Source organism: Equus quagga, chromosome 1, assembly GCF_021613505.1.
Source record: "Equus quagga isolate Etosha38 chromosome 1, UCLA_HA_Equagga_1.0, whole genome shotgun sequence".
Classification (NCBI taxonomy): domain Eukaryota; kingdom Metazoa; phylum Chordata; class Mammalia; order Perissodactyla; family Equidae; genus Equus; species Equus quagga.
The window spans coordinates 103161612-103173848 of NC_060267.1; the positions used below are offsets into that span (position 1 = coordinate 103161612).

Below are 12237 nucleotides of genomic sequence, written 5' to 3' on the forward strand. Positions count from 1 at the left end.
ACTCTAGGCAGGTAACAGCAAGCGCAAAGGCCCCGAGCCACTTCCACATCCCAGCCCCTGGGCAGGTACCAGAGACATGCCCATTTTGTAGTTGAGTAAACTGAGGCTCAGGGAAGTGGTGGGACGTGCCCAGGTCACCCCCAGCCATCCTGTGGAAGATGCCCCCTCGTGGGTTCTGGCCTAGGGCATCCCCAGCCTCACCCCGTCTCTGGGCTCGGGGCGTGACCCCCAGGGATGTGCCAGGAAACAGCCTCCCCAGAAGCCCATTGGGCCGCAACTGTGTTTATCGGCCCAAGGACGGAGGACCCAGTATTGTTTTCTTTTGAAAACCAGCTGAGTTTTTGTTGCAAAACCCATGCAGCACGTGGTCAACATGTCAGGCTTGCAGAAAGCACAGATAAGAAAAAGCCCTGTAAAGCCACACCCTAAAGCCAGTGATGATGCTGCATTCTCGTGACCTTCGAAGTCCCCGCTCAGAGCCTTCGAGGCCCACGTCCCAGCATCCAGGGCAGAGGCGCGGGCTCCTGTGTGCCGCCAGCTTCAATCCTGGAGGCCTGGCATCGCGGCTGGTCATCTGGAGCTGGCCACTTCCCTTCTGAGCCTGTTTCCCCATCTGTGACACGGGGCCTCATAGGGCTGCCAGGATTCAGGCAGTTTATGCACGGGCCTGGAGCAGTGTCAGTTCCCAGTAACTGCGGCTCATTATTATGGTTACTGTCGTGGCTGTTACTTTATTGTTTACGCACCAGTTTTACCAAAATGGCTCCAGGACATCCTGTGACTTTTCTCAGCCAGACTTCTTTCTGTCATAATCGATGCAGATTTGTGCTGTCGCTGAGGGGTGGGGGTGGCTCTCCTGGACCATGTGGCATAATTTACGTGCTCAGGCCTGTGGGATGCTGAGGTTGTGTCCTCCTGTCCCCTCTTCTAAACCCTCCTGTGTCTGCAGCCTTGTGGACTTGCCCTTCCCTTCTCAAGGGTGCTTCCTGGAGGCCTGCTTTGTATCTTTGTGCAAATTGCAGAAGGAACCTTTGAAAGGACCACCAAGACCCAGAGAAAGGTGGGAAAGGTGGAAGCAAGTGCAGGGGACGGCCAGGGACTGGGGTCACCAGCCGCAGTTGTCCTGCTCCTGTGAGGAGGGGCTGGTTTGCCGCTTGAGGTGGCACCGGCTGATGTGGACTGTGCATTTGGACACACCTGGCCTCCGTTTACCCATCTGTAGTGTGGGCACATTAGGGGATGTGTGCTTGGGGGAGGAGGAAAGGGCCTCAGTTTGGAGAGGCCTCAACCTGGGGTCTGGTGAGCTGCTGGGAATTTGGTGTGCTGGTGCTGGTGTCAGAGCAGGGGCGCTGGAGGAGGAAACCCCATGGTTGCTGTGGAGACACAGCTGAGAGAGGAGGGACACCTCCTGGGTGTCAGCAGGTAAGCTGAGGCAGAGGACGGCCTTGGGTGGTCTGGCGTGGGCTCCTCTGCTCTGCTCAGCTCTGACTAGCCTGGAGGGAGGCAGCTCTAAGGGCGTGAGGGTGTGTAGGCCTCACCCTGTCCCGCCCTCCCTGGCCCCCTGCAAACCTTGTCCCCTCACCAGCCCTTTGCCTCCTTCACGCAACTTCTCCCGTGTGGATTCTGTGGCCGTGAACCGTCATCTCCCACGGGCAGCTCCGTGACCAAGGCTGAGGTCAGGGGTTGGTCTGGGGTCGGGGATGGGGTGCTGTGTCTGGGCCTCAGCCCAGAGCTGGGCGTATAAAGCAGGGCAGGACTTTAAAGCTCTGCTGCTGGGGCCTGAGATACATGCGGTGCAGGCAGGGAGCCCAAGAAGGTTCCAGAACTGAGGTCTGATGTGCTGCTTCTCTTCCAGCTGCAGCCGGAGCAGCTGGACTGTGGGGCCGCGCACCTGCAGCACCCGCTGTCCGTCCTGCAGCCCCTGAAGGCCGCACCCGTGTTCCGCGCCCCCGGTCTCTCCTCCGTGGCCGTGGCAAGCGTCAGCAACTACACGGTGGTCTTCCTGGGCACCGTCAGCGGGCGGCTGCTCAAGGTAGGGTTGGGGGAGGGGCGGAGCAGCTGAGGGGGCGGGAGAGGGGCAGGCTGTGCACATGGCCTCTACAGGTCCAATAGTAGCCTTCATTTTCTCCGTTTGCTCAGCACTTTACAGTTTACAAAGTATTTTTCATGTCTGTCTCTTCCACTCTTGCTCGTGACGGTGTGTGGCCCGTTGTGAGAGAGGGGAGTCTAGGACCGAGAGTGCACCCCTCTCTCAGGTCTCCTCACCCGGGGCTCTGAGGTAGGCGGATCCGAGGTCAAGGCTCTGGGCTCTGCCACTTGCTAGCTCTTTGACCTTGGGCAATGCACTTTCTCTCTCTGGGCCTCAGTTTCCCTGTCTGTGAAGGGCTGTAAGCCCTGCCTCTCGAGATTGTTGTGGGGCTTTGACAGGGGCCAGGCTACAGCCTGGCAAGTGGGGGCTCTCATTGCCATCTCCTCCTCCACTCCACCAGCCACTCTCTGAAGCCCCCCCATGACTGGTGTCTGGAGGTGACAATGCCTGGCCCTGAGATTCCTGGAGCTGGGAGGGGGAAAGGAACCCGGGTTTCCCATTCTGGGCAGGAAGAACTTGGCGGGGCCCCCGGGTGAGGGCCTGGACCTGCTCCCCGCTCCCCGCACCAGGCACCCACTGCCTTTCAGGAAGGCTGGCTGCTGGCGCGGCCTCGCTGCACCAGGCCCTGGGCTAATTGCCTCCCATCCAATAATCCAATTCCCTCCACTGCCCAGGCAGACGCCAAGGGCCGGGAGTTGGGTGGGCAGGGTGGGGGTTGGAGCCCTAGCCCGCCTGCCCCAGGACCCTTGCTGGCCCCCTGGCAGTGGTGGGTAAGATGCCAGGCGGGAGTGAGGGGGGGGGCATCCTCCTCAGCCTTAGAGGCCCTTGTTAAGGGTTCTTAGATAGTGGGCCTTGTGTTTGGGGTCGGATACTTGGATTCCAATCCTGGCTCCCCGCCCCCAGCTCTGTGACCTGGGCGTGGTTCCTTCTCACCCTGAGCCTCTTTTTCCTCATCTGTCATGGGGAAAATGAGCCAGACTGTCCAGGACTGTGGTCAGTCCGCTGTGATGATGCCTGTGCGTGTGGAGAGCAAGGAGTCTCCCGACCCCTGGCCCGTGGAGCTGCAGTTATTAGGCAGCACTGTCTACCCAGCCTCGAAGGGCATGCCAACGGCATCGTCTTGTGTAATTCTCACACCCTTGTGAGGGAGGCAGAGCCGTGAGTCCCATTTCACAGGTGAGGACGCTGAGGCTCTGAGGGGAGAAGTGACCGCCCCAAAGTCACACAGCGGCAGCTGGGGTTGAATGGGTCCCGTGGGCCCAGAGCCCACACTGTCCCTCTGCATGGACCTCCTTGCTCACTGCCCTGTGCTGGGCAGTGCCTGTCCCTACTCGGGGCTTAGATCACTACGGCCAGCCCAGGCCCCGGGGCCCAGGAGGTGCTAATGGACAGTGAAGGAGTGGAGATGCATCGAGTGTCTGCTGGGTGCCTGGGGGCGGGGTGGCGGGAGAGGGCTGAGCCTGAGCCAAGCTGCCAGGGGCAGCCCTCGCCAAGAGGCCGCCTGGGAGGAGGGCCGTCTCGGTTGGCACCGAGCCTGGGGAGGGAGCAGCTTCAGTTTGCTGAGCAGGAGGCACGTGGGGAGCTTCTCTAGAAGAGGCACTGGGAGGCCAGGTCTCGGCCTCTGTTGCACTTGGCCGAAGGGGGAGGGGAGCGAGATGCCAGGAGGGAGCACATCAGGGCAGAGGCCTGGAGGCTGGAATGCGTGTTGGGTTGAGTGGGTGGAGACAAGGCTGGCAGAGTAAGTTGGGGTTGGATCGTCAGGGCCTTGAATGCCTGAAAAGGTTTATTCCGTAAGCAGGAGGGAGCCACTTAATGGTTTGGGAGCCCCCAGAGGAGGGCCTGGTGGTAGGAGGCCCCAGGGAGCTGCCAGGAGGCGTCTAGACCACTCCTACAGCTCAGTGCCCAGCGGAGCCTCGGAAGGGCAGCATGTTGGGGACGTGCAGGGCCAGCTGACAAGGCAGAGTGTGACGGGCTCTGACGGGCCTTGTCAGTTCTCAGGAGGACATGCAGGTCCAGAGACGCCACCGGGTCCCAGCCAGTCCTCCTGTCAGGACCTTGGGCCTCACCCCCCAGCCTCAGCTTTCGACTCTGGGGTCAGACAGGCCTAGGCTGGCATCGTGACCCTGAGGTATCTTCATTTTGTGACTCTTGCCAAGTCCCTTGGCCTCTCTGGGCCTCAGTTTCCTCATCCATGAAATGGGCATGAGAGAGGCGGAAGGAGAAGCGTGGCCCCTCCGCACTTTGCGCTGCCTTCTCGTTTAGTGCTCCCACGCCCTGCGGGGCAGGGGCCTCAGTAGTCCCACTGGGTCAGGAAACTGAGGCCCAGAGAGGGGAGGAGGTTTGGACAACTTGTTCATTTGTACAGCTTGTAAATGTCAAAGCCAGAATTCAAACCCAAGTCCCTGCTCTTAGGCATGATGCCAGACAGGCTCCCAGGGAATCTTTGTAAACTGTAAAGTTCTTGTGCATTCACAGCGTGGGGTGTGTTGGAGATCAATCAGCAGGGAGTTCCTGGTGGGGGCACAGCAGAGGGAAAAGTGTGGAGGCTGGACCCCCTGCCCTCCCTTCCACGTCTGCGAGTGCCCACCATCCTGGAAGGGCCTGAGAGAGGACGGAGAGGCCCAGCCCCAAGCCTGGGTCAGGTCCCCCCCGAGGGACAGCTCCCCTGTGTTTGCCTCCCCCTGCCATGGGCACCCTCCCAGCACACCATCACCCTCATGGCCGTGCGGCACCCCCACAGATCAACCTGAACGAGAGCATGCAGGTGGTGAGCAGGCGCGTGGTGACAGTGGCCTACGGGGAGCCAGTGCACCATGTCATGCAGTTTGACCCAGCAGACCCCGGGTACCTTTATCTGATGACATCCCACCAGGTAAGGCTGCAGCCCTGGCCTGCCCAGTCCCAGGACAGGCCCAGCCCTCTTGCTTGCCTTGCCTTTGCACGTGCTGTTCCTCCCACCGGGATCCCCCTCGTCCCCCATCCCCTCTGCCTGCTCACCTTCCCCCCACACCCCAGCACAGACCTAACCTCTGCAGGGAAGCCTTGTTTCCCCCGTGATAGCATTGAGCCTCAGTTTCCCCAGCCTCTCATGGCCCTGCCATGCTGACTCCCCAGGGGGAGGGGCCGGCAGCCCCATTGAGCTGGGCCCTTGCCTCTGCCTCCAGATGGCCAGGGTGAAAGTCGCCGCCTGCGCCATGCACACCACCTGCGGGGACTGCGTGGGTGCGGCCGATGCCTACTGCGGCTGGTGCACCCTGGAGACGCGGTGAGGCTCCCTGGGCTGGGGTTAGGGCTGCGAGGCTTCGGCCGGGGGAGCCCACCTGGGTCCTGACCTGAGCTGTGCCGCTCCAGGTGCACCCTACAGCAGGACTGTGCCAACTCCAGCCAGTGGCACTTTTGGACCAGTGCCAGCAAGGGGCCTGGTGGGTGTCCCGCCATGACCGTCCTGCCCGCTGAGATCGACGTGCGCCAGGAGTACCCGGTGAGTCTTGAGGGACCCGGGACCCAGCTCAGGGGGATGCGGGATGGGGAGCCGCCCTTCACTGAGGTGGAGACTCTGCCCATGGCGCCCGGAGACCTGGAGGCCACTCACGAAAGCTGCGAGAACGCCTGGGCTTTGCTCAGTGGGTCCCGCGTGCAGCCCGTGCTGGTGCGCACTGCTGCCTCCGCTAGGCCTGGCAACTCTACGAAGTGGATGCTTGTTACATCCCCATTTTGTAATGAGGAAACTGAGGCACAGAGAGGTAAAACGACTTGCTCAAGGTCTTAGAGCCACGTCAGAGCAGAGCTGGGATTTGAATTCAGTGGGCAGGCTCCAGAGTCGCAGGAGTCCCGGGAGTCCCAGGAGGGCGGGGGCAGGTTGGAGGATGGGAGGGGAGTGAGCCCCGCCTTCCTGCCTTGTCCCAGACCTAGCACTGGGGAGGGGAGCCACCAAGTGCCAGGCCACTGTTCCTTATCCTCAGAAACAGATGAATCTGCAGAGTGGGGGCAAGTGGCTCTGGCCATCACCTCTGCCCAGGAGGCCTGGAGCTGTTGCAGCCCCCTCCCCAGCCACGGTGGGCTCCCGCAGCAGGGGTGGTTCCAGGCCCTGGCCAAGGGGCGGGGCTGAGGGACAGACAGGCCTGGCTCCCACTCCGCTCTGCCCTCAGTGACGTCTCTAGGCTGGGTGCCCTCACCTATCATGAGGGAAGATGATGGTTCTGGTGGCAGGTGGGCTTTGTGCCCCCTCCCCATTATTACGTGTCACAGAGTGCTTCCCACCTGGATCTTGTCATGTAGACGGGCATAGGTTTGTCCGTCATTGGTTCATCATTCATTCATTCATCAAATAGATTACTGAGCACCCACTGTATGCCACAGGCAGTTCTAGAGCCTGGGGGCACAGCGGGGCACAAGGCAGACAAACCCCTGGCCCTTGAGGGGCTGACATCTCGTGGGGTGAGAGAATAAGCAAGACAGAATGTCCAGATGGTGGTAGTTGTGTAGAGGGAAAGAAGGCAGAGCCCAGGGGGTGGGGAGCGAGTGCCGGGTGTGTTGACATTTTAGACCAGGTCAGAGCCGAGGACTCACTGCCAAGGTGACATCTGAGCAACAACATGAAGGAGGCGAGCCAAGGGGGTGTTTGGGAGGGGTGTTCTGGGCAGAGGGAACTGCCAGTGCAAAGGCCCTGAGGGAGGAACAGCTTGGTGAATTAGAGAGAGTCTTAGGGGTTGGGGTCGGGGGGGTCACGGGGGCAAGGTCATGCAGAGCCTCCTTGGATACTGTAAGACGATTGGTTTCATTTTGCAGATGGGGAAGCTGAGGCCTAGAGGGCCATGTGTAGGAAGTAGCCCTCTGGCCTGGAGTCCTGGCCTCCTGCCCTCCTGCCACCCCTTCTCCCAGGGTTGCATGCCCTGGGGGTGGGGCTGGGAGGGCAGTGCCCCACTCCCCAGCTGAGGGTCTCTCGCCCCCAGGGCATGATACTGCAGATCTCGGGCAGCCTGCCCAGCCTCAGCGGCATGGACATGGTCTGTGACTATGGGCACAACATTCGCACTGTGGCCCGGGTCCCGGGGCCTGCCTTCGGCCACCAGATCGCCTACTGCAACCTCCTGCCAAGGGACCAGTTCCCACCCTTCCCGCCCCACCAAGGTGAGCCCCTCACTCGCTGGTTGTGGGTATAGCCGGTGGCAGGCTCTCAGAGGCCCAGCCCCAAAGGGCCGTAACGGTGGACTCTCAGGCACGGGAGTTCCTGATGTCACGGCCTCTGATGTCACTGGAGACTCCCTGCCCCTTTGTCCTTCTCTCCCCGGCTCCCTTGATCCGTTCCAGACCACGTGACCATTGAGATGTCTGTGAGGGTCAATGGGCGGAACATCGTCCAGGCCAATTTCACCATCTACGACTGCAGCCGCATTGGACAAGTGTACCCCCACACAGCGTGAGTGGGCGGGGCGTGCCTCCGGTGGGGGAAGGAAGAGGACCAGGGAGGAGTCTTGGCTCTCAGGGAGGCCCTTGGAAGAAAAGCAGCAGTGTCTTAGAGGCAGGCAGGACCCTCAGTCGTCCGCTTGCCGGCTCATTTATCATGCACAAACTCTCATCACCCAGTCCTGGCCTCTGAGAGCGCCCAGGCTGGAGGGGCAGAGAAGTGCTTTGATTACACTTAATGTAGTCTCCTAAAGGCCCTGCTTGTCTGGTTCCCCTTTGCATACCTCTTGCATCCGGGAAATCACTACCTTACAAAGTGCCCAGCCTGTCTGACGATGAGAAAGACCTTCTTCCCCTGTCTTGGGTCCCGGTTCCTGGGGGCAGGGGTGGAGTGAGGGTCGGGGAGCTGAGTGTCTGAGGGCCCCATGTCTTTCAGCTGCACCAGCTGCCTGTCGGCACAGTGGCCCTGTTTCTGGTGTACCCAGCAGCACACCTGTGTCTCCAACCAGTCACGGTGTGAGGCCTCACCGAATCCCACGGTAAGCCAGGCTGGGGGATGCCCTTTGCCTCCACTATTTCATTACTTTTTAATTCTTTTTCCATGTACCATGTTGAGAACATTCCCACGTCATTAAATTTTTTTTCTTTGGCACCGGGTTTAACAGCTGTGCCAGTCTCACCACATAACAGTGCATTTAGCCAATCCCCGGTTGTTGGACATACTGATGGCTTCCCGTGTCACTTGTGCATTCTAATGCAGCCAGAGCACTGTGCACGGCCTTGCTCGTTCCCTCGAGGCCAGCTCACGGCCACCTGAAAAGTGTGGCTTATTTTTACGCCTTTAGCTCGACTGCCGTCCAGAAGGCCTGAGCCGGTTTACTGCCCGCCTGCAGTGGAAGTGCCCCTCTCTGCGCCTCATGCCGACCTGGCTGGTTTTTCATTTTACCTCCAGTATATTTCAGCAACCCGCAGTGGTCCGGGCGGTCATCCCTGAGGCCAGGGAATGCAACTGCAGCCTTGAATCCAAGCCCCTCTGGCTTGGAGCCTGTGTTTTCCCGCTCCCCCAAATCAGGAGCTGGGCTAGACGGTCCCTGCCTCAGTTTCCCCACGGGTGCTGGGGCCCGGGGGCTGGTGAGGCCTGGCTCTCCATGGGTGGGGAGGGCAAGCTGGCCTCAGGAACCACACGCTCCCGGGTCCTCTTGCCCACGCCAGGCCCTTGGGCTCCACAGGCTGCTTCTGTGCTGGGGGTGGCCAGGCCTCCCCCGCTGCAGGCTGGATTTAATCATTCCACGGGGTGGGCCGTGATGAGTGAGTGGGGCAACAGGAGGAAAATGCAAATGGAGATACTTCTTACCTTGCTTCTAGTCAGTTTCTGGGGCATGTCCACCTGAAGGGTGGCCTCTCGCTTTTGCCTCAAGAGCCTCTAAGGCCATCCCAGCCTCGTGCCAGGGATGACCAAGAGGTGTTCCTGAGGTTTTGGCTGGTGTGCTAATGCCCACCCAGGGAGATGGCTGGACCGGGCAGGGGTACCAGGGTCCCGAGATCACAGCTGTTTCCTTCTCAGACCTGGCTTCTGGACCCTCTGTCTTCTATCAGGGCTGTGAGGGGCCAAGGGGCACCAAGTCCCTGTCTGCAGCTCATCTCTCCAGGATAGGGATGTTCCTGCCCATTTTCCAGATGGCACAGCTGAGGTAGTCAGTATGACCCCTCAGGGCACTGGCTCCTAGCAGAAGGAGGTCACCCTGGGCATGCCTCCCAGGGAAGCAGCCAATCCCCAGAGCATCGGGTGCCCCAGCCTCTCAGTTCTGGGCTCAGAGAAGCTCGAAGCTTTGTCTGCCCGTGCCAGGTGCCAATGAGCAGGTGCCAAGGAGTGGCTCCGTGGCCCATGCTGGAAACCTCTGATCTCAGCCCCTCCTGCCTGAGCCTCAGAACTACTGTGAGGAAGAGGAGTGCGTACAGCAGGGCAATGCTTAACGCAAAGCAGCGACGCGATAATGCAGGGTCTCCGGCGCTGGGAGAGAGGCCAGTGGAGGCTTTGTCGCCAAAGCCTGGGGAGGCCGCTGGCCTGTGCACTGGGCACCGGGATTTCCAGTCCAGACCAAACAGCGCTCCTGCTCTTGTTTGGGGTCCACGTCTCCTTCCAGCCCCCAGCCCAGGGCTGTGCGCACAGTAGGGGCTCAAGGACTGTGGGCATGAAGCATTCATCCCAGCAGTCTGCCTCCTGTGCTCAAACCTAGAGGGGTGGTGGGGCAAGGTGGACCTGGCCTCAACACAGCTCCTTCAGCGTTTATCGAGCACCTGTTGTGTGCCTGAATCTGTGTGAGGCATTGGGAGAGAACTCAGTTAGGCATAGTTCTGCCCTCCCTGTCATGAAAAGAGCCTGAGGTATGAGTTGTGGCTGTGTCATCCTGGGCAAGCTACCAAGCGTCTCTGTGCCTTTTTCCCATCTGTAAAGTGGGGCCTCCTTTGCTGTGGTGGGAATCTGGAATTACACCTGTAGGGCACCTACTCCATACTTGGCACATAGTAGGTGCTCAATTAAAGGCCACTGTGCTCCTCAGAGCTGGTGGCCACTCTGCTGAGTGGGTCAGGGAGGACTTCTCTGAAGAGGGGCCCTATGTACAGGGTCCTAACAGATGCATAGGAGCTCACTAGCCTGGAGGTGTTTCTGTGGCAGCACACGATAAACTGCTGTTCCCCAGGTCTGCAGCTCGGTGGGCCAGGAGTTGGGTGGGGGCCCCGAGAGGGCCTGTCTTAGAGAATTAGGGTAATCTATCAGGAAAAGAGGCAGCCCCCCCAGGCCTGCAGGAGGCTCTGAACCAATGCTTAAATTGGCCTTTAATTAAGCGCCAGTTAGCCGTCGAGGCGCCATGCCTCTGGGCAGGCTGCGGGCAGTGGGGTCTGCACGTCCTCCTGGACCCCTCAGGAGCCGGGAGGAGGTGGTACATCTTGGTCCAGGCCAGGGAGGTGTCCCTGGGGGAGGCAGGTGCCCAGGGGCTAAGAGTCCTGTCACTTTTCCCTTCTCTAGCAGGCCCCAGAGGGAGGAAGTGGGGGAGTGGAGGATGCTGGGGGGAGAGTCCAGCTTTTTGAGGGGGGGAAGGAGAGTGAGGAAGGCAGGCGGCCACACCCTCCTTTCAGTTTTCTGAGGGTTGCTGTAGCTGCCCTGAAGGTGGCTTCTCCAAGGTGTGATATTAGGCCTTGGAAGCAGGGAGGGTTGGGCAGACCGGGGGCAGGCTCCATTGCCGGGGAGCCTGGTGTGGACACCTCCATGAAGCTGGGCTTCATTAGGAGCCAGTGGAGAGAGTGGCTTGGTAGGAACAGGGGGCAGTTTAGGGGGGCTAAAGGTAGCAAGGGGCCAGGTCGAGTGGGCTCAGGACCAGTCCCAGGTCGAGTGGTCCCTGGACCAGTCAGTGCTCCGCTGGACTGGGACACCAGTTCTTGGCCATTGAGCTTGGGAGAGACCGCGGGAGAGTCTGAGCTCCAGCTTGGGGACGGGTAAGCCCTCTGGGGCCGGCATGCGTGGAGCTCATATCGGGTTTATTGTGGCTGCTGGCATTGCTGCCCCTGCATCTGTCCCCACTCCCAGCCTCTCACTTTCTCAGCTCTGCCCGGAACATCGTCAGTTGTCTGTGGTTTCCTGAGCCTGCAGGCTGTGCCCTATGATGCACCCCACCAAGGGGAGAAGCCACACAGCCTCTTCCTGAGGCGCTGATGGCTTGGTTTGGGAGGGGACAGGGAGGCCCTGACTTTTGTTGTAAGTGGGGACACCATACTTCAAACTGGCCTAGGCCCCAACAGAATTAATTGGCTCATGTGAGTAAAAAGTCTGGGGAGTGGTATCTTCAGGCACAGCTGGATCCAGGGGTTCCAGCAAGGTCACTGGGGCCTCTCTGCCCCTGTGGGTGGGCTCCATGCTCAGGCAGGCCTTCCCCTTCTGGCAACAAGATGGCCTTGGCAGCCCCAGGCAGGCTCCAGATCCTCCGGCAGCCCCAGGAAACAAGAGAGCTTTTTTCTCATTGGTTCTGCAGACGTCCCGTAGTTGAGTCTCACTGGCTAAACTGGGGTCTCATATACTCCCTGAACCAATTGCTGAGGCCAGGGCAGCTGCCCATTTCTGGCACTAGGGAATAGGGTCTGTCTTAAACCACAGGCCTGTGGGGGGAGGTCCCCAAGGGCCACGCCAGACGTGGAGGTACATGGTGAGGGCTAGAGGCCAGCAGCAGACGCCCCAGCTGGCCCCGTGGAGGATTAGCCGACCCTGGGGGAAGCACCGAAGGAGGGCAAAGATTTGCCAGAGCTCAGCCTCAGTTCCACTCTGTAGGATGGGCACAAGCATCCACGTGGCCGTGGGTTGTAAAGATTAAGTAGCGTAGGTGGCCCTCAGGGATGGTCCTTCTGGAGAGCCTCTTGTGGGGGCTCCCGCTGCCCTGACCCTCACCCGTCAGCCCCTCCTTTCGGCCCCTTACCCATGGGTGGGGTGGAGCTAAGAGAACAGAGTCACAGGGCCCCCAGCCAGCCACAAAGCGGAACTGGCAGCAGCCGTGAAAGCTGATTGGAAACCTGTGGGTTCCATCTCTGAAATCCACGGGGTTTGCACACGACACGGCACAAGGTGGCAGCTCAGAGAGGGTCGGGGACCTGGGTGTGCTCACACAGCAAGCTGGACACCAGCTGCTGCACCTCAGCCCTGCAGAGTGGCGTGGTCAGGAGGCCTCAGCCGGGCCTGGCTGTGCTGCTTCTTT

General features: G+C 60.3%; 1 protein-coding gene across 1 annotated transcript in view; it reads left to right on the forward strand.

Moving 5' to 3' along the window:
• PLXND1 (plexin D1) overlaps positions 1-12237 on the forward strand; it is a gene marked incomplete at its 5' end in the record, with an annotated part of 50408 nt that overhangs the window by 14272 nt on the left and 23899 nt on the right. The window contains 7 exons of the mRNA XM_046683529.1: positions 1856-2032; positions 4830-4961; positions 5254-5354; positions 5441-5570; positions 7042-7219; positions 7400-7508; positions 7932-8034. Coding sequence (XP_046539485.1) covers positions 1856-2032; positions 4830-4961; positions 5254-5354; positions 5441-5570; positions 7042-7219; positions 7400-7508; positions 7932-8034 — 930 coding nt within the window. The remainder of the gene's footprint in view (positions 1-1855; positions 2033-4829; positions 4962-5253; positions 5355-5440; positions 5571-7041; positions 7220-7399; positions 7509-7931; positions 8035-12237) is intronic.